General features: G+C 47.0%; 1 protein-coding gene across 2 annotated transcripts in view; it reads left to right on the top strand.

Annotated features, from left to right (window-relative positions):
- Positions 1-8,028: 8,028 nt before the first annotated feature.
- The window catches only part of LOC119973884 (SRSF protein kinase 3-like), a 39,034-nt gene continuing 21,423 nt past the window's right edge, over positions 8,029-25,639 (top strand). Inside the window, exons 1-3 of one of the 2 annotated variants that reach the window (XM_038812445.1) lie at positions 8,029-8,199; positions 19,067-19,179; positions 23,705-23,813. In XM_038812445.1, coding sequence (XP_038668373.1) covers positions 8,153-8,199; positions 19,067-19,179; positions 23,705-23,813 — 269 coding nt within the window. In that variant the 5' untranslated portion in view covers positions 8,029-8,152. The remainder of the gene's footprint in view (positions 8,200-19,066; positions 19,180-23,704; positions 23,814-25,639) is intronic. The other variant, XM_038812447.1, reaches the window with a different exon arrangement.

The following is a 25,639-nucleotide window of genomic DNA, read 5'->3' as shown; positions in this document are numbered from 1 at the left end:
ATGGACGACATTTCATAATCGTTACCGACCACAAACCCCTGTTGAGGTTATTTAGGGAGGATAAGGCTATTCCTATAGCTTCAGCTAGGGTCCAACGCTGGACTCTTGTGTTAGCAGCCTATGAGTACATGTTTCAACATAGGCTGGGCACCCACAATTCGAATGCGGACGCTTTGAACCATCTCCCCCTACCTCAGAGTATAGCACCTCCACCGGTACCACTGGAGATCTTTCTTGCTTTGCACTTCCTTGATACGTTGCCAATGTCGGCGAAGAAGGTCAAGCTTTGAATCCAAAAGGACCTCTTATTATCCCAAGTGAAGAACATAGCCCTTCACAGCTGGCACTGCGTTAACAAGTCCGAATTACTATGGCCCTTTCAGATAAGAAAAGATGAGTTAAGTTGTGAAGATGACGTATTATTGTGGGGAGCTACGGTGGTTGTTCTGACCCCCACTAGGAAGCTATTTTTACAAGAGCTATGCTATACCCATCCTGGGATGACAAAGGTGAAGATGCTCACTCGCAGTTACGTGCGGTGGCCTGGGATGGATATCGACATAGAGAATCTGATCAAACAAAGTGGCCTTTATAAAAATGCAGCTACACCTGCCTTCTGCAGCCTTAATCCACCCTTGAGAGTAGCCATATCAAACTTGGGTGTGACTAAGCATTGACTTAACTGGCTCCTTCCTGGGCTCCATGTTCTTGCTTATTGTTGATACTCACTCCAAGTGGTTGGAAATATACAAAATGAAGTCCGCGACCTCATCAGCAACGGTAGAGAAAATGCGATAAATATTCACCACCCATGGGTTGCCTGAGGTTCTGGTCTCAGATAAATGGACAGCTTTTACCAGTGAAGAATTCCAACATTTTATGAGGACCAATGGTGTTCAATATATAAACTGCACCCTATTACCCTACTTCAAATGGACTGGCTGAGAGAGCAACCCAGACATTCAAGGCCGTAATGAACATGCACTCTTTGGCCCTTCACAACTCAGACTGGTCTGTTTCCTGCTCTCTTATTGTACTACGCCTCATGCCACCACAGGTGCCACACCTGCCAAGTTGCTAATGGGCAGACGCATAAGAATGTGATTGGACCTGATTTTTCCAAATTTGTTGGGGGGGGAGGGTGGAGCTATAGAAAATGAACAGAAAAGACATCACGATTCAAAGAAAGTTGAGAGAACATTTGTGGTGGGTGATCAAAGAATAGTACAGCCCATGAACAGGCCCTTCAGCCCTCCAAACCTGCGCCGATCATGCTGCCCATCTAAACTAAAACCTTCTGCATTTCCAGCATCCGTATCCCTCTATTCCCATCCTCTTCATGTATTTGTCAAGGTGCCTTTTGAACGTCACTATCGTACCTGCTTCCACCACCTCCCCCACCACCCCATTCCAGGCACTCACCACCCTCTGCATAAAAGACTTGCCTCGCACATCTCCTCTAAACTTTGCCCCTTACACCTTAAACCTCTGTCCCCTGAGTAAGTGACTTTTCCACCCTGGGAAAAGCTTCAGTTTAGTTTAATTTAATTTACATGAAGAAATGTAGTACAGTACTGCCCTTATTCAGTCCCTGGAACGGCTGTGATCAAACCAGGTCCAGTGTCATATGAGATAAAAGTACAACAGAGAAGGTTAAAATAACTTTTGGACCAATTAATGAAAAGGAACTGCACACCAAACTAGTGGGATAACTTGGCCCTAACAAAGTAAATGCAGATAAAAGTAATGCCGCAGCTACCTGCTCAGAGGATGAACACAGTATTGTTACAAGGGGAGCTGAGGAAACTTACCTGTATGGATCCATCTTCACCTGTCAAGAGCTAGCCCATTGAGGGCCAAACACCAGTCATCTGTACTGCTGAAGCACCTGTCAGTGAATTGCATCACTCTCAAAGAAGTCCCCTGACCAACTGACCCTATAAGAGACTCTTTTGAGGTGAATCTTTGATTGGCTAGTTGTCCATGGATTGGTCTTCAATATTCATTTGTGTCAGGAATATAGTTCCTCACTGGATTGTACATGGTTCTTCGCATTATTCCAAACAACAATAAATCACAAAGAACCAGTGTTTCAAGTTATCCTTTGGGGTTTGGAGACACTCTTGCAGGTAACATCAGCGAGGTCCTTTACATTTGGCTGCAGTGGTAGTGGCAGTGGTCACTTGATTGAGTAAATGAGAGCAGGAGTAACTGTGTTTACCTGGGCCGGGCACGTTGGTTGGGGGAGCAGCTTACCCTTCCCCGAGTTGTCCCCTTTTGGGAGCTCCTGGTCTGCTCTCCTTCTCGAAATAGGGTTCCACTGGGGATTTAGTAACCTGTGGCCTGCATTTTCTGAGTGAAAGTCTGAGTACTTTGGATCAGCATTGGTGTACCTTTTCTTCATTTCGAGAGTAGGCTGAGTAGTGGGTTCGACACCCTCTTCCAAGTGGCCTCATATCGACAATTCCAGTCTGTCCTCCTTCTTGAGGCCTGGACTCCCCTGTGGAAGCAGTGTCTTGTTTCTGGTGAGGCTACACTGTTCTGTCCCTGGTATCCTTTTTGTGAAGGTGTACAGTACGAGACCTTGTCTGGCTTTCTTTGGTTAATCCTGGTATTTGGGGTTTCCTTTCCTTACTTGGGTAAGTAGGGTGCTGATACAGGTACGTTGCTTCTCATGGGGTTTCCCTCATCATGTCGAGTGGCGGAGGATGGTACCCCACCTGAGACACCCAGTAGGTGAGTGTCTTGACAATTCCTCTTCTCCTTGTTGGTGAGGTTTCCGCGGTGGAGGATGGTGCAAACCTTCCAGTATAGACGGTGCCTCTGATGTGGCGAGAGAGGAGTGAGGTCGGCTGTGAGCGAGTCTTGGCATGGTGTGAGTATCCTTGTTTGACTGGCTCCTGCATACGAGAGTGTACATTGCTAAGTCATGTCTTGTAATGAGGGCGGCATCCTGCTGCTCCCCTTGGCTTGGGATGTTCCTTCTTGGCCTGAATGTCTTGGCAGGCTGGATGAGGTTTTGAAGGAGCAGGTTTTATTTTTATGTCTTATGGTGAGGGCTATGTCCTGTTATCCTCAGATCCCTGCTCTCGGTAGTACCTTTTTATCCCGTCATTGTCAGTCCGGTGGGAGACACCAACTACAATCATTTCCCCCTGAACCAACTGTACAAATATTTGCTGGTCCTCTCTGTATAAATCTGTGGAATGATGATCGCTCTGTACTGTGCTGGATTTCTTTTTATATAATCTTTATTGTCACAAGTAGGCTTACATTAACACTGAAATGAAGTTACTATGAAAAGCCCCTAGTTGCCACACTCCGGCACCTGTTCGGGCACACTGAGGGAGAATTCAGAAGGTCCAATTAACCTAAAAGCACATCTTTCGGGACTTGTAGGAGGAAACCGGAGCACCCGGAGGAAACCCACGCAGGCACATGCAGACTCGGCACAGACAGTGACCCAAGCGGGAATTGAACCTGGGACCCTGGCGCTGTGAAGCAACAGTGCTACCCACTGTGCTACCGTGCTGCCCTGTTTTGGGGGATTTGCTGTGTCTTGTGCTAATATGTAAAATATCCTCTTGAGACTTAAGTCTTCGTGAATTTTTTCTGTAGTTTCACTTTGTTGTTTGGGGGTTAAAAAATTGTTGACTGGCTCCTGCTCAGGTACAGACAAGTCTTATATCTGAGAAAAGGGTGTCATAATGTGTTAGTGATGCCTCTGGTATGATTGGGAGAGCAATGCATTGGCGCCCGCCCGAACATAGCATGAAGATCTTCCCCTATATTCTTGTTGGCTGAACGAGCACTTGCTACATGGGAAGGTGTCACCATTTTACCATGTTGTCATGGCCTTATCCTCTTCTCCCGCACTCTCTGGCCTACTTGTGACAATAAGCGATTGTTATTATTATTATCCCATGTTACATATGGAGGCACCAAGTTTAGTTGAACCTACTGAATTGTTCTTTTTCTGTCTTTTTCTGTGTTCACGCTGCTCAGGCATTTCTGCCATGCTGCACCAATCCTGAGGATCTGTTGTGTAATTTGTACAAATGGAAAAACTCTAATAAAAATATATATTTTTTTAAAATCATAATCCAGTTATTGGGCTGGATTCTTCCACCCCGCCCACCTCAAGATGGCGGAAGAGAACCATGTGTAGCCACCGGAGTTGGCCATTCCCTGAATACAAAATGGAGGAACGCAAAGCATATAGGATAAAATGGACAATGTTTGCAGCACCAGCAGGCTGCACCAAGCAGGTGTGGATTCTGTCTGCTAAGAAAGCAGACAGCACCGAAACGAACATTCCGCATACTAATGAGGCAATCTCCGAGATAGTTAGCATGTTAATGGAACGATTCCAGAGACAATGGACACAAATGGGGAAGTAACTGCAACATTGTAAAGGATACCAGACACCCAGGTACCAGCAGGGTTCGAAAACAAAGAGCCTGAAAGCCCATCCAGTAGCTAAGGAACAGCCTCAGTATTGGGGGGATTCAAACATATCAATTGGGAAGAGACCCAATCGATTCCAAGCAGGTAAGGGAGTCCGCCCAAAGGGGCGCGGATCCCTGGGACCTATAAAAGACAGGTCCCACACATGGTTCAGTCTTCTTGTCCAGCCCTCCTCTCTCCTTGACCAGCACTCCTCCGTGGACCAGCACCTCGACCAGCTTTTGCCAAGAAGACCCTGAAGGAGAGAGAGAGAGGTTTTGGGACAGCAGCCGCCAGCAAGTAAGTGTCTCACAACGATCGCTACCAGAGATAGACACTCCTGACCCCTTTTAACTTATACCAACCTGAAGTCTGCAGACCAGAGCAGAGCAAGAGGCCTTGTTCCCTGACCCGGCAGTTCCTTCGAGATAAGTATTAGTTTATTTAGCGGTAGGAATAGTTTAATCCTTTTAGCGTGTGCATGGGTAGTTATTATAATTGTATTATAATAAACTCAGTTGTTTGAACTTACTAATTGGTGTATGGTTTTATTGCTTTGAACTTCACCTTGAAACTTGTGGTGGTATCTTAACGATACCTGGTGACTCCAGAGCTAAGTAAAGAAACAGAGCCAAATTGAGTGTTAAGCACACTCACCCAGAACGAGCAACACATGTATAGGTCCATTGACCTTGGCCGGAGAATCCCGCCCATTGTCTTTGAATACACCACATCATGATATTGCACACTAGAGGATTCAAGTTTATATTCCACTTTACTATCAGTAAGTATAAGGAGCACGTAATTTACGTGTCAGATGACTATCTTCAAATTTGCAATGACTTGAAATGCCAATTGTAATGTTAATTTTTTGAAGAGGATTAACTATGAGGGTATGTGTCACAGAATATTATAGTCGATTCTGGCTAGAATTAGTTCAGTATTCCAATTCTAACAGGTCAGATTAAATATTCTTCAAATTTTTAGTCACCCTTTTTTACTTTTTATTTTATCCATTTCAGGTGATACTATTTCTCTCCAACTGTCTATGTTTGCCTGTCCCTGACAGACACCACCTGTTCCCAGATAAGGGGAGTTTTTTAAAATCTCTGTCTGTATTCACCTGTTGACAGAACCGATTTGAGATTGCCAATGCCCTCCATGTAAGCAACTGGCAGCTACCCATGGGATGGTCTATTACTGTACCAGTTTGCAGAGAATGTAGAAGGAATGTAGTCATCCAGCCAACTGCTTGCTTTCAATGAGCTGGTCTATTAGTGTTACAGTTGCAGCAATTATGTTGAAAGAACCCTGTAACACAGCATGCAGAACACATTCCTGCTTCTGAAATTTCTACCTCATGAACTTTCATTAAAATATTTTCCAAATTGAAACTGTTAAATAGTTCAACTGTTACTACCCTAATACTAGTCTTATGTTTCGCAGAGTTCCGAAAAGTCACAATAAGAGTGTGTCACACCACAACAGTTGAGGTGCAGATTACCTCAACAGACATAAACATTCCCACATTGTTTTTCTGCAAAGATGTTATTTATACTTCACACAATGAGTGGAGGCAGGTACAGATCGGATTTGAACTCACTCTAAAAATACATGTATAAGGACAGAGTTCCGCTTGAGTGAACATGCCCACTGTATCACTCATGTGACCAATGAAACATTTTGTAAATCCAGTCTCAAATAATTGAGTTTTTTCAACTGTTAGAAGCAACATGATAAGGAAGGAAGAATCTGCATTCATATAGCATCTTTCACAACCTCAATTCCAAGGGCATTCACAGCCAATGAAATACATTTCAAGTATCGTCATTCTGGTCAGGTCGGGAAATGCAGCTGTCAACTTGTAGACAACAAGCTCCCACAAACAACAACGAGATGAATTATTTCTTTCCAATACTCGCTGCACTCCTAGGAAGAGGAATCAACCTGGATTAGGTGCTCAGGTCTCTGGAATATGCCTATAAACCCATAACATTCTGATGGAAAGACAAGTTTACTACCATTGAGCCAAGGCTACCACATATGAGATAGAAATAGATGGGCGACATAGAGTACAGCCTAAGGGGCGTTACCCGAGTCTAAATGTAAATGTAATTTCAAACTTAATCAATAAAAATTAAATTAAGCACAACTCTTCTTTTCGCTCCTTGACAAGTCTCACACTCTTTCTCTGTCAACTCTGCCTTTCTAACTGTATTAAATAGTAAAGGAAGATGTATAATTACCCAACAGAATGATTTGTAGCACTGTAACAATGCTAATAGCCTATAACCTTATGTGCACGCGACACTTTCAATTACCTGGCACAGATGTATGCAGAGAGGAGCCTTCAATGAAAGGCCCGAGCTTTTTTGGATGAATCTGATTCTGCTGTTACATGCAGAACTAACTGCCAACCTATTTTAGTCTTTTTGTTTTATCAGCATTGCATCCAAACTTGGTAACAAAGCAGGGATCAAGAATGCAGAATCATGATGACCTCCATTACAATACCGTTCTGCTTTTTTCTCATATGTATTGCTCTGCACTATCTCTGGCTACTGTGTTATATTTCTCATTTTCTACATAGTAAATTCCTGTCCGATAGTTATAACCCGTCCTTCCAATCTGTGCCTTCAGACCTATGTTGAGCCGTTCCATTCTAATTCTATAACATTCTATGCTAATTTTCTGGAGTTATTTTGAGACATTTTATGTTGTCCAAGTTATTGCTTTCTAGATAGTATCCTGTCTAGATTATGATCTTCTCCAGGCAAACCATAAGATTGTGTTGTTAATCTCAGACTCATCGCTCATAAAACAGCGTTATTATAGTATCTCAGGCCCATACAAAGGGTATGAAATACTATAACCATCCTCTTCCTAGGTTATATAGAACTACATTGTTCCAGCGTCTCAGAACCCTTTCTTCGTGTTTTATTGACCTATTATGTTGCAGCGTCTCAACTTTCCCAAGTAAGCTGTGTGTCTATGATTTCAGAAGAGTTGCTATCTGAGAGAAAGACAAACTGTAGTGATGATGGAAGGACTGCAATCTGTCATCCGAGGTTAAGCCATGCTGTCACATATATGAGACTTGCCAGTTCTGCAAGTGGTGAGCAGCTCATATATCTGGGCAAAGTCCAGGCTTTCTAAAGGTGCCAATGATTCCCTATTGACGTCTGTTCTTGTCTTTCTTTCTCTAAAACAGCACCTCACGGCAAACTTCCTGAGTACCCCCTCCTCAGCTTAAACCTATCCCAACACTCTGTTGTGGTTTGTATCTGTCCTTGGAAGGCAATGGCCAATCAGAGCATTTGCGTTCCCTCTCTCTACTCACACTATCCCGCCAGTTGTCATGTACAATTTCTATAGAAGGGTCCTGGTGCTATAACTGTTACCCATACTGAATTAGTGACAGACTCCTCCCCCTCCCCTTTAGGCTATTTATCCTTGCTGTCTGCTTTCTCGGCAGCTGCTTCTACATGTGAGTAACATTTTTTAAAAATGTAGACTTGCTGTAAAATGAGGTCCTTTGATGAGGTTTGTTTCTCTTTGCAACGTGATCTGTAAAACTAGTGTACAAGGTTATTTGAGGATACTGTTCTAACTGTTCAGACTGTGGTTTGAATTCTGAGGTTATAGAAGGGGAGTTCTTTGAATTGCAGGGCAGAATTGAAACACTGTCAATAACTATCCAGACGGGATGTTGCCTACTGGAGCAGATCAGCAGATCCACCGATCCGAAAATCTGTAAGTATAATGAGAATATGTTAAAATTCTGACGTGTTTGACCCTTTGGTGCCCTCTCCTCTAACGTGCTTGGTTGTCAGATGGATTGATGACCTTCAGCAAGACTCTGCAAAGCACACCCCGGTATTATTAGGCGTTGTTAGGCACTCACCTTTCCTCTGATTTCGGGTACTGAGAGGACCTTGGCCTACTCATTTCCCAATGCCACTCTGTAACTGGCTACTCGGAAGTGGGTAAGTTGGTCCAGGGTGCCTCTCGTCAGGATTTTCCCTATCGTTCCATGGGTTAAATGTATACCCACTCTCTGCAAGTTCCCTGAGTATATGACATGGCCCAAACTGGTAATCCATTCAGTGAGGAACCGTGATCTTGAGAATACTACCACTCGGCTGCTCCTCACTCATGTCTTTTACCGGGCAAATTTTGGAACACCTGGGGTGTTGCAGTTGCCTTATTTCTAATTAGGTTTGAATATGTTTCCTGACGTAGTAACTAGCAAATCCATTGCTTTTCGCTTTGGTATTGGGGAGATGTAACCATCTGCGGTGTTTCTGATTCATCTCCTTTCCTGCAGAAACAACAGGAAACCTAACATGAAAATTGAACACAGATGGACTTCTCAAAACATTTTACACGACAAAGAGAATATTGAGCTGATGGGAAGCTTTGCGGGAGAGCCACCAATTATAGTTTATTAGGAGGATTTTAAAGAGACAGGTAGCAAGGCAACGTGGTTTTGGGCGTGAGTTTGAAGGCACAGGGTGGAGTGGATATTGGAGTAGTGAGAACTGAGGAAGTTTGTCACTTGCATTGAACTTTTTCACACAAAGGGTTTTGATCTCGCTGATGTATCTATTTAATAACAAGGTTCTACTGAAGCGAAAGTTTAACTTGCTCCGTGACAGATGAACAAAACGTCTTCGCCACCACCCACCACCACCCATCCTTCTTGTCTCACACTTTGTTTCTTTGGGACCCTCTGTGTTCAGGCTAATTTATTGGCCTCAATATTAGTTCTCCGCAAGATGGGTGTGTTTAACAATTTAAATATGGAGAACACACTTACCATTATTTTACAGCAATGGATATTGTGATGTCTGAGTATCCCGCAGGGAGAGGCCAGATACTTTATTAGCTTACCTAAATTGAGTTCCCACAGTGTAATTCACTGCTACTGCGCAAGATTTCCATGAGTCAAGAAACCAAAAGAGGCAGGAACTGCTGGCTTAATAAGTGCATTTTTCAGCTCTCCTTGTGGGCCAGGAGGAGCAGGTGTGTTCCCCCGCTGTCACTCAAAGAAGGCTTCAGTCTCCCCATTGCAGATCATAGCCTCCCACATCCCCCTGTCATGTTTTCCAAACCACACCCCTCCCCCCCCCCCACACCCCAAAGCTCTCATTCTTCCCCAGTATTGATGGCTTCTCTATCCCACCCCCTACTACCCACCTACCCACTACCCCCCCCCCCCCCAATCCCACCATCCCCATTGTGTTTGGCAAGTTTCCCCCCCCCCCCCACCCAAATTGTTGGGCCCATGTACAGTTTCCAGCTGTGGCCATTTTCCGTTTTGCCAGTCAGGCTGTTAATCTGACCAGCTGTTGGGCGGGAAGTGGGATAAAAAATATAATGGGCTGGACCATTTCTGAGCCGACGCGAGGAGGATCTGTGGCGTTTTACATCAAGAAAATTGGCTAGCAGCCATGTCGCGAATAACTCCGGGCTCCCACGATAAAAACGCCTGGAGAATGGCTGAGTCCATGGCTGCACTTGCGCCCGGCGATGACCTGGCAGTCGCACCGTAAAACACGGTGCTGGCCATGCATGGACACAGCCTGCCAGATAGTGATCCCCTGGCCACCCCCTGGCCAGGCCCCACCAGTCCCCTAAGCCCTTGCGGATGCCCCCCACCGGCCAGCAGCTCCCGCCCAACCGTGGCACTGAACACAGTCTGCAGCCGCCACGCCGGGTTCCCGACCACAGACCACACGTCAATGACCCGGTTGGGAACTCGGCCCATCGGGGGTGGAGCATTGGGGGAGGGCCTTCAGGTGACGTGCAAAGGCCGTCCCAATGCCACGCGGTGCATGCCGCGATGGCGCCATTTCGGAGGGGGTGAAGCATACGAAACCTACGTCAAACAGGCGCCACCCCCGATTTCGGTGTCAAAAGGGATTCTCCACCCCATCGCCGATTACAAAATCCGCGTCGGGGAACGGTAAATCCCACCCAATAAGTTCTTGTTCAGTTTGACAGAATCTCCCAGTCACTGACTAGGTTCTTCAGCTATTTTCAATCTGCTCTGCACCTTCCCACCTCCCTGTAAATATGAGGGCCATTCTATAAATGGGCTGCTAAGAAGACACGCTGGCTATCATCTGTACATACGCATGTGTCAATGTACACGCAAAATAAATTGTTGAAAATCGATAACTGCAGAGGCTCAAAATAAATCTTGAAATTTAATGCAGAGGTTGGGTCCTCAGGGTGTTGGGAGATATCCAGAATGATATCACCGTACTTGTTGCAGACTGCAGATTCTCTCATCGATGCGCATAAGGTGAAAGGGCAACTGGTATGAGTGCGCTGGCTTATTGCTGTCCCGTTTCCAGCAGTATAAAAAGCAGAAGCCATTAAAAGGAAAGAAGAGTTGCAGAGCAAGCTGTTCCCTGATCCCGTGTTGATCCCAGGTTATTCAGGCAGAGCACAACATAGAGAAACCCAATGCCAAATGTATCTGTCACTGGCCTTCAGTCCGTTTCCATCTTTGTCTGCGGGATGATCACTAAGCTCAGCACAGTCTGGAACATCAGACATGCTTGGTGCAAGTTCTAACTTTGATGTACCTCTGGGGTCATGGTAGCACAGTGAATATGCTGCGGGTCTGTTAATACAGACAAGTTCAAACCCCACCATAGCAGCTGGGGAATTTGTTAATTTAATCAATCTGGGACAAAAAGTAAATAATGGTGACCATTGTCCGAAAAACCCATTTGATTCACGGCTGCCCTTTAGGGCAGGAGATCAGCAGTCCTTACCTCATCTGGATCAGACCCACAGTAATGTGGTTGTTTCTTTTTTTTCTTTTTTAAAATAAATTTAGAGTGCCCAATTCATTTTTTCCAATTAAGGGGCAATTTAGGGTGACACGTGGCACAGTGGTTAGCACTGGGATTACGTCACTGAGGACCCAGGTTCGAATCCCTGGGTCACTGTCCGTGTGGAGTTTGCACATTCTCCCCTTGTCTGCATGGGTTTCGCCCCCACAACCCAAAGATGTGCTGGTTAGGTCGATTGGCCACGCTAAATTACCCATTAATTGGGAAAGAATTGGGTACTCTTAATTTTAAAAAAAACACTGCAGTTCATCCAGCGATGAGGAGATGGGCAGGATATATTCACAACATTTGGTTGGAATCCTGTTACATTTCTTGCTCATTTCAGAGCAAGTTCAGAGCAGTTCGAAGAGGAAAATAGCTTGTGGAGGTGAAACATTTGTACTCTCATCGATTAACTCGTTCTGTTGTATCTTTCGTAAGCCTGTAATATGGCCGGTTTGCATTACCTGATGTACTTACTACCTGTCATCTGCTAATCAAATTCGCATCTGCCTCAAAGTCTATCCCTGCCTTTGGAAATGAAGGAAGGAAACAGCAACAGCAGTCTTCAGGCATCTGCAGCCACCAGCATGTGTAAGCAGCAAACACAACCCGCAGCTGTGAAGTGCTCTCACAACTAATAATGCCAATTCCTCATTAACAATAGCCTTCAACCATGAAGCGAGAGGCTGCTCACAGTCAAAGGGAGTTCCAGTGACCTTCAGCATAGAACCAAGAACAGGACTCTGTCCTGCAAGTGTTTGGTAGGACAGACAGACAGCAGCTATGGTTGTCACTGTTATGGGGATCCACAAAAGCTTTGAGGCTTGAAGGCCTCACAGGTGATAAGCCCCTCACCCACCCCCCCCCCCCCCCCCCCAACCCACCTCCCTCCCCACCCCGCGCAAGCCCAGGAGCGACCCCTGACCTGGAATGCTTCAGCCCTGGGACCAAACCCAACCTCCATAAGGGGGTTCCCCCTCGCTCTCTCCCACCACCGCCCCCCCCCTCCCCTCCCGAGCACTGAGAGGCAGCTCCAGTGACATTGAGCTTCATGCCAGAAAATGGAAACGGCTACTCACCTCCTCGGTTCCCCTCAGCAGCCATTGCGCCAGCTTCTCATTTTAAAAAGGGGTACTAAACCACGCCCGCCTGATTTCTCACCGGGGAGCTGTTTAACTCCCGGGAGGCCATTACATTCGACTTCAATCTCGCTAATGATACGGAAATTAATGCAAATTATGGATAATGATATGCTCGCCATATTTGGGCATGATCTGGAACTCGCCATCGGGAGCGGGTCAGTTCAATAGCAAACTGATTTCCCCCCCCCCCCCCCCCCCCCCCCCCACCACCAATTTTGGCCTTTTCCACTATTTAAAAGGCGTGCCCAGATCTGCGGCAGGCGCAACACGGTGGTTAAATTGCGCACAAAATTGTGAGAAGGCATTGACTCACGGCACAGAAATGCTCCTAATTCTCCACAAGGTGGCAACCTCATTCAGAGGCCTTCCTGATGTTTGCTATTTGCAACCAGAAAATGAATTAATTGAATGAGTTTCAATTTTCTGCTGCTTGCATTAAGGTGGTGATAAAAATGATTTGAGGTGAGCTGTCCAGCTTTCACCTCAATTATGGTGAAAGCCCTTGATTTTGTGACTACATCTTGTAACTCACTTGTGCTAATTTATCGTATTTTGAGTTGCTTTCAATACAATGTCAGAAACTACAACCGTACAGAGAGCTCCTGGCTTTATTTGCTGCCAAGTAATGATGGCTGTTCTTCAAAGACTTCATTGAGCAACCCCTGGCTGTGTAAAGACTTGGCCATTACTTAGGAAGGGAAGGTTACCATAGAGACTGATTCCTGATAGCCGGCCTATCCAGCAAGATAAGAATAGTTTCTGTAGCAACAGATTGCCCATGAGAGAGAATTATATTTGATGGTAAATGTATTTTTATGAGGATGCAGAGTTGCTTCAAAACTCATCATATTTCAAGGTTTATTCCTGTTTTTTGTTTTCTTTTCGAAAAAGCCTTTTTCCTCTGTCATTTCTGTTTAAAGAGCTGAACAAGCATCAAGACACAAAAATAAGTAAAACAAGACCCGCTAAATCAGGCGCGACTTCCCAGGTGCTTCTCGATGGCTCAGCTGGTGAGACTGCGGCCAGTATGTCACGGCACTTAGTGCCGGAGATGATCACCCACAAGCTCCATGGCGGAAATGGCTGTCCCGCCAACTGATTCACCTGGACCGCGGGCGGCAGCTCCCCGATAACGAGGAGCTGCTCATAAACGCATCCTCTGGACACACTCCACTCAGCACACAAGCATGGCACCACGTAGACCTGCTCCACGCTTTGGGGATGCCAACCTGGCCAGGCTGATGGACGCAATGGAGACGGGATGGGACACCCTACTCCCTCAGGGCTGCCAGTTCTGCCTGGGCAATAGTGGCAGCAGCCGTCAGGTGCCGCAGGGCAGAAAGAAGCCCAACGACCTCCACCGGGCCCCAAGGGTAAGTTAACACCGGCCCCCTAGGGCAGCACGGTGGCCTAGTGGTTAGCACAACCGCCTCACGGCACTGAGGTCCCAGGTTCGATCCCGGCTCTGGGTCACTGTCCGTGTGGAGTTTGCACGTTCTCCCCGTGTCTGCGTGGGTTTCGCCCCCACAACCCAAAAATGTGCAGAGTAGGTGGATTGACCACGCTAAATTGCCCCTTAATTGGAAAAAATAATTGGCTAATCTAAATTTAAAAAAAAAAAACACCGGCCCCCTGGCATCATTCTTGCCTGCCACCACTCTGACCTCTCAATGCCCTCTCTATGTCCCCGTAGAACCTAACCCAAAATAGGCGGCCAAGAACCCAGACGGGCGGCGGGGTTCCGGACATCAAAGTCTTCACTCCCCTCTGAGGATCGGGCCCTGGAAATCGCGGTGTTAACCAAGGATAGAGCAGTCACAGGCAAGAGGTTGACCTGCACCACAGATGTGAGGATTCACTGCCCCTTCACCCAGATGACCTTCTCAAGTTGTTCATGTCAGACAAAATGATCCTTCCCTGTCACTGACCACATGTCCATTCTCTCGCAGGATCACCATCTGTTGGGGCCGGGCCATCCGGGGTCGCCCTCTCCCCGCCACCCAAGAGAAGCAGAGGACAGCTCTGAGGTGACCACCATCGAGACGTCACGGCTGTCATCCCCACCGTGACACACACACTCCGACAATAGTGGACAATAGGCTTCTGGGGCACAATCAGCACCACCCAGTTGCTGATGTACATCAGGTGGAGGCAGGAACATCCAAGGGAATCCACAATCAGAGGTCTAATGGATCCCAGGACTCAGCTGAGACCCAGTCAGATGCCGAGCCTCTGGACAAGCTTATCCCAGAGCTGATGTAGACTCTAGGGTACGGCCCTGGGATTCATGAGGGGATGTCAGCAACACCCCGGCGAGTGCATAGACGATTGGAGGAGCCCCAAAGGCTATGGGCGCAGGAGATGATGCCGATGATACCAAGGCCAAGGTGGCCTCCGCAGTGGAAAGCCTGGATCACAAGGTCAGCCTCTTGAATGATGGTATCCAAAGCATGGCTCAGTCGGTGACGACCATCGCTGCGAGCCTCGACAGCATGTCCCAGCCACAGGTGGACATTGCCGAGGTGCTCCAGACCATCGCCCAGTCACTGAGGAGCATGAATCCCATGGTGTGGACAACAGGGAGGTGCCACGACCGGCAGGGCCAGGTAACGCAGAGGCTTTTGAAGTTCACTTCAGCTTCCCCTTTGTCTCATGGAGTCCCTCAGTGCCCCAGAGGGCACCAACTGAGAGGCCAACCCAGTGCCTTCCACCAGGGAGACAACGGCGTCCTCCACCTCATCCAAATTCCCCTCCTGACAGTGGTACACCTCGGGTCAGCGGGCAGAACAGGGTGGGGGGGGGGCATGTGGCGCAGTGGGTAGCACTGGGACTACGGTGCTGAGGACATGGGTTCGAATCCCGGCCTTGGGTCTCTGTCTGTGTGGAGTTTGCACATTCTCCCCATGTCTGTGTGGGTTTCTCCCCCACAACCCAAAGATGTGCAGGTTATGTGGATTGGCCACGCTAAATTGCCCCTTAATTGGAAAAAAAAACACAAAACTGCAACAGTTCATTTGTACAAAGAAAACTAAACACATTGTATCATCCCATGCAGATCCTCAACAGAATGGAGGATCCTTGCCATTCGGTCGTTTTATGTATCAGTGTCTGTCCATGAGCCCCCATTGGACAGGTTTTCTTATACGGCTTAATTTAATCAGAACTAAAGCTCAGTATCCACAAGTTTCACTGCCGTTCAAGGTGTAGTAAAACAGTCTCAATGTCCAGCGTGTTAGATTTGCGGAGACATGCTAGTCGACATGCAGCACTCACCACACTTACAATAAAGTCACCAGCAATCCGCAAAAGCATTTCTTCAACACCTTCATCAAGTTGCTCATTCGGATCAATCCGCCTCTCTCTCCCTCTCTCATAGCTCCAACAGTAGACTCCCCAGCAGTGGAAAATCACATCGACTCAGAGTACACCAGAACAGAGAAAGAGCTCCCTTTCCCCTTCTCCGGCCCAGACAGCAGGTCATCATACCATCCCCCTTTCCTTATTCCAGGCTACAGAAAAGGAAGGAAACAGCAGCAGAAGCCTCCAGGAATATGCAGCCATAGGCCGCAGCAAGCAGGAAACACAGCCCACAACCTCCAGGAATTTGCAGCCACTGGCCGCAGCAAGCAGGAAACACAGCCTGCAGCCTCCAGGAATTTGCAGCCACTGGCCGCAGCAAGCAGGAAACACAGCCTGCAGCTTCAGGTATTTGCAGCCACTGGCCGCAGCAAGCAGGAAACACAGCCTGCAGTCTCCAGGTATTTGCAGCCACAGGCCACAACAAGCAGCAAACACAGCCCGCAGTCTCCAGGTATTTGCAGTCACAGTCCGCAGCAAGCAGGAAACACAGCCTGCAGTCTCCAGGTATTTGCAGCCACTGGCCGCAGCAAGCAGGAAACACAGCCTGCAGCTTCAGGTATTTGCAGCCACTGGCCGCAGCAAGCAGGAAACACAGCCCGCAGTCTCCAGGTATTTGCAGCCACAGGCCACAACAAGCAGCAAACACAGCCCGCAGTCTCCAGGTATTTGCAGCCACAGGCCGCAGCAAGCAGGGAACACAGCCTGCAGTCTCCAGGTATTTGCAGCCACAGGCCGCAGCAAGCAGGAAACACAGCCTGCAGTCTCCAGGTATTTGCAGCCACAGGCCGCAGCAAGCAGCAAACACAGCCTGCAGCTTCAGGTATTTGCAGTCACAGACCGCAGCAAGCAGGAAACACAGCCTGCAGTCTCCAGGTATTTGCAGCCACTGGCCGCAGCAAGCAGGAAACACAGCCTGCAGCTTCAGGTATTTGCAGCCACAGGCCGCAGCAAGCAGGAAACACAGCCTGCAGTCTCCAGGTATTTGCAGCCACAGGCCGCAGCAAGCAGCAAACACAGCCTGCAGCTTCAGGTATTTGCAGCCACAGGCTGCAGCAAGCAGCAAACACAGCCTGCAGCCTCCAGGTATTTGCAGCCACAGACCGCAGCAAGCAGGGAACACAGCCTGCAGTCTCCAGGTATTTGCAGCCACAGGCCGCAGCAAGCAGGAAACACAGCCTGCAGCTTCAGGTATTTGCAGCCACTGGTCGCAGCAAGCAGCAAACACAGCCTGCAGCCTCCAGGTATTTGCAGCCACTGGCCGCAGCAAGCAGCAAACACAGCCTGCAGTCTCCAGGTATTTGCAGCCACAGGCCGCAGCAAGCAGCAAACACAGCCTGCAGCTTCAGGTATTTGCAGCCACAGGCCGCAGCAAGCAGCAAACACAGCCTGCAGCTTCAGGTATTTGCAGCCACAGGCCGCAGCAAGCAGCAAACACAGCCTGCAGCACCACTTAAGAACAGTAAATGGTCAACAATAACAAAGATTTGATAAATCGACTACGTAACATTCCACATATCACATTAACCATTAAACAACAAGGAAACTTCACCGTTCCATTTTGGCACCATTACAAAGCTATATCAGCTTATTTTTTAAAAAAAACAAACACAGGGTATCACCCCTCACAGATTCCTCAACAGAAATAGAGAGTGAGGCTGAGACTGTGTTATCATGTCCAGAACTTTGTCATAGAAATGATCTGTCCATCAATGTGTTACTTGTTCCACGCATTAGTGCCGTTCTCTGTCCAGGAGCCGCAGCTGTGCAGGCTCCTCCCACCCGGCCCAATCTCACCGTAACCAACTCCTGGCATCCACATATTCCACTGGTGCTCAATGTGCGGTTGAACATTTTTGACTTCCAGTGTTTAACCCACGGTGTCATGCCAGTTACATGCACCGTGTTTCAAAAACAGCTGCTTGAACTCCGCCGCCATCACTTCGGCCAACTTTTCCACTGTAATGGGCGCGGCCCCACTCGGCGAGCTTACTCCCGCCATCTTTCCTTCCACTGAACCTCCCACCAAACCCGACAGTTCGCCCCCTTTTTCCCTGGATTCTTTTACCGGGATTTCAACATCCTTTAATTACCGTAGACTTTCCCACGAATGTTCATATAAAACTCTCTTTAAAAACTGGATGCAAAGGGCGTAAAAACAAAGACTCTGGCAGGAGCCACCAAATGTGCAACCTCCACCTCGATGCTGCCACTGGAAGTCCCCCAGTATAGGTTATTCTGGAAGTTTGACATCGTAATGTATTTTCCAGATAGGAGGGCAGAATAATCTGATTTGGTCACCAGCATGTATGCCAAGATGTCAGATTGCAATGTGACATGGTACCATGTGTGCTGCCTCAGACAAGAGAGTAGGGTGAGCTGCAATGGTCAGCGCTGTGTGCCTTCCCTCATGCAGTTCAGACTTATGTGAAATATGAGATGAATATAAGTGTCTGATTTTTGATTTTGTTATGTGTGAATTACCAAAACCTATTGCATAGCATTTTGGTGCTTTGAAGATTTATGGTAAAGGTCTTAAGTTGTTGCTGACTTCACATTGCACAGTGCTGTGAAAGACTTCACCTCACAAAATTATTTTAAGTGCCCATTCTACACTAAAGTAAGAATTTAATTCCCTACTTGCTACTCTTCCAGAGTCTCAGCATCTGTAATAAAATCAGTAAATGCTAGGAATTCTCAGCAGGTGTGGCAAGCAGGTCACCACTCTGGGTGAGGGAGGAGGTCGTCTGGGTCTGACTGGATGCTGGGCCTCAGGCCTCCAGATGGGCTCCTGCCTCCAGGCTCCCGCCACCTGTGGGAACCTGGAGACTGGGCATTTCCAGTTGGCCTCAATAAGGCTCTGAATGAGCCTAACTGGCTACCCATCATATGCAAGTGTGTAGCCCTGCCAGCCCCCAAATCATGCCTCTGCGAAAATAGCCCAGAGGCTGGTTGTGCCAGGGTATTAGCATGCTGGCTGGCAGTGCTATTTTTAGACGCTGCCCAACTTTTAATCCCAACCTTGGCAAGGACTGGAATTCCTGCTCAATTTTTCAGATTTCGGTGATGCTGCCAGACCTTTTGAGTATTTCCATAATTTTTCTGTTTTTTATTCAGAGTTCCAGTATCTGCGGTATTTTGCTATTCTGCCAACACCTGCAATCTTGTATTGACATCATCATCAGAATCCTGCACTAATCTGCTCCCGGCCACCACCCTTTATAGCCCCTGATGAGATCATCCAAGTATTATCTTTTATTGTTATTTCAGGTCTCAGTGTAAAGAGCAGGAGATTCTTGAAAAGGATTTCACCAGCCACATTCTCAATAAGTCAAGACAGCTCTTAGATGAGGGGCAAGAGGACCCAGCAGGGTACTGCACAGGTGAGTCCCTTGAGCACCAGAGGGTCACGGGTTATCGTCTCAGGTAAATGATCATATAAGGCACAACACTCAGCTCTGTAGCATGCATTTTTTTCAGCAATAGAAGAGGGCTTAATTTAAACAACCCTGATTCCTCCCCCCACCACCCATCCATAATCAGAAAAGTGTTTCTGAATTATTTCCCCCTTTACAAACAGTGGCGTATTTCCCAATCCCTCAGTTTTGCTATGATCCAATTTCTATTAATAACCCCACAGCAAACTCGAGATAGGATAAATTCAGAGGGTCAGTTTATTTGCACACACTCAAGATGGGAGGACGGTTGTAACATAGCCCCCTTTGCATTCATACAATTAGAGAGGCATTGGGAAAGAAAGATTTACAGGGCAAAGACTACAGAGAAAATAATTATTGTTTCACGTGTGACCAGAGCCCAGAAACCAGTGTTGTATTCCTTCACAGAGGTCGACAGGTTGAAAACTGATTCTGGATAATTCACTTTACCAGACTTCCATGATGAAATGAAAAAATGAAATGAAAATCGCTTATTGTCACGAGTAGGCTTCAAATGAAGTTACTGTGAAAAGCCCTTAGTCGCCACATTCCGGCGCCTGTTCGGGGCGGCTGTTACGGGATAGGCACACAGAGAATAATTAGACATTCATCAATGGTACAGAGGTTCCAGTAGAAATTGCGTAGATGAGGTCCAAACATTCAAATCTGGACACAACCCTTTTTTGTGCGGTTGCTTGATAGATAGAAAGATGGCAGACTGCGCTTTGCAGCTCCACAAGGCAACATTACAGTTTTCACCAGTTATAGGGGTAATGTCACATGACTCTCACCTCTCCACTTTGGCTTTGACACAGGTTGTAGATCCCTTTATCTGGGTTCCTGAGATTGTTAATGTTCCAACCATTAATGGAAGGTTGCAAGGTCCTTTTTCCTAGTAGACAAATCCACTCTGATTGGCCAGCCCTGGCTTATGAAACGTTGATGTATTTTGTATAATTCCCTGTCAATTTGATCCCTGCAGCCCATAGGGGTCATTATCATATCTTCAGAGATAACGAGGCACAGGTTTCCACCAAATGGCTCTTATTGTTTGAGCGTCACAGCCAGACACCTCTTCAGCCATTTTAAAAGGTCCAGTTTTGAAATTTTATATCCATGAGGATATAACACATGTAATAAAAAAATGAAAAGTGTGAGGTCTTAATCCCGTTACAGCAACAAATTCTATTTTGTCACTAAAATGGCATCTGTACCGCAAGCACACACTTCTGGTGCCAGGATCTCCACAGACTATCTTAGTGCACCTGCAGGAAGCATCTGCCAGAAATATGTAAAGTAGGCAGAGCAGTGGCAACTTGAATTCAAACCGGAAAGGTGTGAGGTAATATACTTGGGGAGCACTAACAAGACGTAAGATTATGCGGTGAATGGTAAGATCCCAGAAAGTACTTACGATCAGACAAATCTTGTAGTGCATATCCATAGATTCCTGAAGGTGGCAGGGAAGGTGGTTAAGAATTCATATGGGATACTTGCCTTTATTAGCCGAGTTATAGAATACAAGAGCAGGGAGGTCACACTGGATCTGCATAAAATGCTGGTTAGGCCACAACGGGAGTACTGCGTGCAGTTCTGGTCACCTCAGTATAGGAAGGATGTGATTACACTGGAGAGGGTGCAGAGGAGATTTACCAGGATGCTGTCTGGGCTGGCGGGTCTGAGCTATGAGGAAAGATTGGATAGGCTGGGGCTATTTTCCTGGGGGCAGCAAAGATTGGGAGGGGACGTGAGAGAGGTGCATAGGATTATGAGGGAAATAGATAGGATGAATAGGAATGCATTTTTGTCCATTAGTAGAGGGGTCAATAACCAGGGGGTAATAGATTTAAGGTAAGAGGTAGATGAGAGGGGTTCAGGAGAAACATCTTCACCCAGAGCATGGTGGCAGTCTGGAACTCACTGCTTGAAAGGGTGGTTGAGGCAGAAACACTCGTAAAAAATATTTAGATATTCACTTGGGCTGCCATAACCTCCAGGGCTATGGGCCAAGCACTAGAAAATGGGATTGATGTAGTCAGGTCTTTGTCAACCGGTGGGGGCACAATGAGTCAAATAGCCTCCTTCTATGCTGTAAACATCTATGAATCGATAATAATTATGTCAATTGGCGTGTAACACTGATTTAACTCTGGTTGTGCTTATTTGTGCCGCAATACGAGGGGAAGCACTTATTTCACTTGCACAGATCGTATCGAGATGCAAACTGAAAGGAGCAAATTAAAACAGAATCATGTTACAGTTGACTGTTGTCCAAATGTTCTGTTTATTTGTTAGATTTTACTACCAAAATTCTCATCAGAAATACATCAGGGTTTTCCTTTTTTAATAGGACCTTTTGATGCAGTCTTGCATCGGTGCAGACTCGATGGGCCGAATGGCCTCCTTCTGCACTGTCGCGATACTATGGTTCTGAAACCTTTCCAACGCGCTTCGTAAGACTTGTGTAAACCTGCAATCATTATCTCCATTTTGTATATCTGTGATGCATTGCAAATGCAACAGCGTTATCTCTAATAATAAATCCGAAGTGCCCTCCTCTTGCGTGCTCAACACTGATGCTTCTGGCGCCAAAGGGAAAGGCGTCAGGAACAGCCGTGCATGCACTAGCGGTCGGAGTGCGGGCTGATTGCCCCCACGCAACCACAGCTGATGCCTTCCCAGTTGGCAGCAGGAGTTAAGTTTAATGCTGACACTACCATTTTGGAGCGTAATTGTCAACTAATGTTACCTCCGAAACGCACACAGCTGAATTTGTCTTCAGAAGCATGAAGGGCCTCCCACCAGCTTTGTTTAAAGGGATCATCAACTACTTTACAGTTAGTTGTTGATTTAATTCTACCAGCTCTTGCTGCTATATCGCCAAAGTGATTTGTGATTTTCAGAGTGGCTTAAAGTTGCTGCAGTGTACAGAGAGTGAGGTGGCGCTGATGGACTTTGTTCTGATTTGAAGGATACTGTGCAGACCGCCTGCCCCCGGGCATGTATGTAGCAGTATGCATCCAACTTGGCGACCAGCATAACAGGGAGAAAGCGCAGAGGCATACAGTTAAAAATTAGGAGGAAGTGTAGAAGGTTCTCAGCTCTTCGTCATATGTGTAGTATATGCAAATATACATCATCAGTGACAAAAGAGGACACGCCAACAGAGAATGGAGAGAGATAGTTCTATGTTGAGACTTGTGTTAAGTCTGTATTGTACATAGTTAGTATAATGTTGAAAATCGCTTATTGTCACAAGTAGGCTTCAAATGAAGTTGCTGTGAAAAGCCTCTAGTCGCTACATTCCGGCGTCCGTTTGGGGAGGCTGGTATGGGAATTGAGCCGTGCTGCTGGCCTGCCTTGGTCTGCTTTCAAAGCCAGCGATTTAGCCCTGTGCTAAACCAGCCCTTGATAATGTTCAAAGAAAGGTAGAATTTACCAACGGCCTTGCCTCCAGCAGTATCTGGAAATCCAAATCACCAATAGCCCCTATAAGACCCAGAACAGAATGTCCAGTCCAGGGTTTTTAGGGAGCAAATCACCTACTTCAACATCAGCAAGGAACAGTGTGTCACCCTAAATCTCCACTTCACTAAGAACACCCTTACTGAAATCTGCCACTTACTGCAGTCACATCTTGTAGATGGTACACACTGCTGCCTCTGTGTTCGGGTGATGGAGTAAGTGGATGAGGTTTGCTTTGTCCTGGATGGTATTGAGCTTCTTGAGTGTTGTTGGAGCTGCACTCATCACACTCCTGACTTGTGCCTTTGATTGGTGGTTGTAGCAATTGTTGATTCGTAGTTTTATTCCTGCCACATACTGGTTGGTTCTGTATATTCAGTTCAATTTCCATTTTTTTATGTAAACAAGTTTCCAACCATCGAAGTGCAAATTTTCAACAAAACCTTGGATGACTGCTAAAATGGTACCCGGAAAGCCTGGTGGACAAGACATTCAGTGAAAAATTATTTTGAAATGTATTTAAATATTTTAAATTAAAATACCTGCACAGGGAACCATATTTAGCTCTGCTGTAATATTCCTGCTCCCTTTGCTACAATGCAGGATTAAATCTTAATAGAAAATGTGATAAAACTGTTTTTGTCATATCTTGTATCTCAACTTCAGGGCATGAAAGCATCAATTGATGCATACACATGTGTGAGCAAGAGATGTACACCTAGCAGAATATTAGATTGGATTGAGGATTGGCTGACTGACAGAAAGCAGAGGTTCAGGCTTAATGGGTCCTTCTCTGTAACTAGCGGGGTGCTGCAGGAGTCAGTCCTCGGACCTCAACTATTTACAATTTATACAAATGATCTGCAGGTAGGGACAGAGTGTAACATAGTAGATGTAAATGCAGATTATACTAAAATAGGTGGGAAAGCGGGCAGTGAAGAGGAGATATATTATCCCTTGATAAGTGCTGGCCCAAAGCTGAAGACTAACAAATTTGTCTTTACAGGAGGCTACCATCCAGTGAAGCTGGGGGACATTTTTAATGGAAGATATCAAGTGATGAAAAAATTGGGGTGGGGCCATTACTCAACAGTGTGGCTTTGCTGGGATCTGCTGTAAGTAACCAATCTTGTTCATGTTGGCTTTAGTATTGTACTTGTTTTTTTTATTTGACATTTTTTGGAAATTGATTAACCAATATTAATGATCAAGAATATACAACAAAAATTGAAAATGATAAAAGAGATTAGGTAAATCAAAAATCAGTGGTTAGATTGTTAAGTTTGGTTTTGAACATCTTCAGGCTCCAAGAGACAGGGATGCCTGAAAAAAGCAAGGGGTAGATGTTGTCTTTAGCCGATATTGTGAAACAGATGGTAGTGAGTGGGCAGCACACTTCATTTTTCTCTCGATTTTCATTTCCATTGATGTCAATATGGGCGTCACCAACGAGGCTAACTTGCCCATCCCTAGTTGTCCTTGAGAAGGTGGTGGTAGGCCAGCTTTTCAAATCACTGCGGTCTGTGTGATAAGGTACTCCCACAATGCTGTTTGACCAAGTGACGATGAAGTAGCAACAATACAGAATGTGTGTGATTTGGAGGGAAAGGTGTAGGTGGTGGTGGTCCCATGCACCTGCTACCCTTGTCCTTCTATATGGTGGTGATCATGGATTTGGGAGGAGCTGGGATAGTTGCTGCAGTGAATTGCAGGAAGTACACACTAAAGTGCCACTGTGCCACTGGTGGATGCATCAATGGTGGGATTGGGTGCTGTTCAAGCAGATTCTTTTGCCCTGAATGGTGTCAATTTCCATGAGTGTTGTTGAGCTACACTCATCCAGGTAAGTTACTCATGATCTGTAGTAGCGCGGACCCTTTAAGGAGGCGAGCCTGGTGGATCACATGACCAGCTCAGGGCCAATCATGTGGGAGTGCGCAAACCCTGGCCAATAGGGAGTTTGCAAGGGCCCTAGGAGCAGGACCCCGAGTAGTGCGGACTCCGGAGTCAAAGAGACAAGACCCATCCTATTGTGCACTGTGCCTGTGTTATTAACAGGCTTTGCCTTTCATCTATAAATCCCTTTGTTAAAAAATAGTAGGCTTTAACAAAGAGTCATCAGACTCGAAATGTTAGCTCTTTTCTCTCCCTACAGATGCTGCCAGACCTGCTGAGATTTTCCAGCATTTTCTCTTCCATTTCAGATTCCAGCATCCGCAGTAATTAGCTTTTATAGTTATGTTCTCTCTTGTTCGAGATGGTCATTTGTTTGACATCCGTATGGTTTGAATGTTACCTGCTGTTTATCAGCCCAAAGTTGGGGCGAAATTCTCGGACCCCCGCAGGGTCGGAGAATCGCCCGGGGCCGGCGAAAATCCCGCCCCCGCCGTGGCAGAAATTCTCCGCCACCCAGGAATTGCCGATGGGCCGAAGTCCCGCCGCTGAGAGGCCAATCCCGCCGCCGTGGTTTGAACCACCTCTGGTGGTGGCGGGATCGGCGGCGCGAGCGGGCCCCCGGGGTCCTGGGGGGGCGCGAGGCGATCGGACCCCGGGGGGGTGCCCACACGATGGCCAGGCACGCGATCGGGGCCCACCGATCAGCCGGTGGGCCAGTGCCGGGGGGGGCACTCTTTTTCTTCCGCCGCCGCCACAGCCTCCACCATGGCGGAGGCGGAAGAGAATCACCCAGCGTGCATGCGCCGGTGGTGACGTCAGCGGCAGCATGCGCGAACCGGCGAAGGCCTTCGGCCAGCCCCGGCGACGGGCGGCGGGCGTCAAAGGCCGTTGTGCCAGTTTTGGCACCAGTCAGCGTAGTGCCAACCACTCCGGCGCGGGCCTAGCCCCTCAATGTGAGGGCTTGGTCCCTAAAGGTGCGGAGAATTCCGCACCTTTGGGGAGGCCCGACGCCGGAGTAGTTGGCGCCACTCCGCTACGCCGGGAC

The sequence above is a fragment of the Scyliorhinus canicula genome, chromosome 11 (genome assembly GCF_902713615.1).
Source record: "Scyliorhinus canicula chromosome 11, sScyCan1.1, whole genome shotgun sequence".
Classification (NCBI taxonomy): Eukaryota; Metazoa; Chordata; class Chondrichthyes; order Carcharhiniformes; family Scyliorhinidae; genus Scyliorhinus; species Scyliorhinus canicula.
Note: the sequence above shows the minus strand (reverse complement) of the source record. Positions and strands in the feature narration are given on the sequence as shown.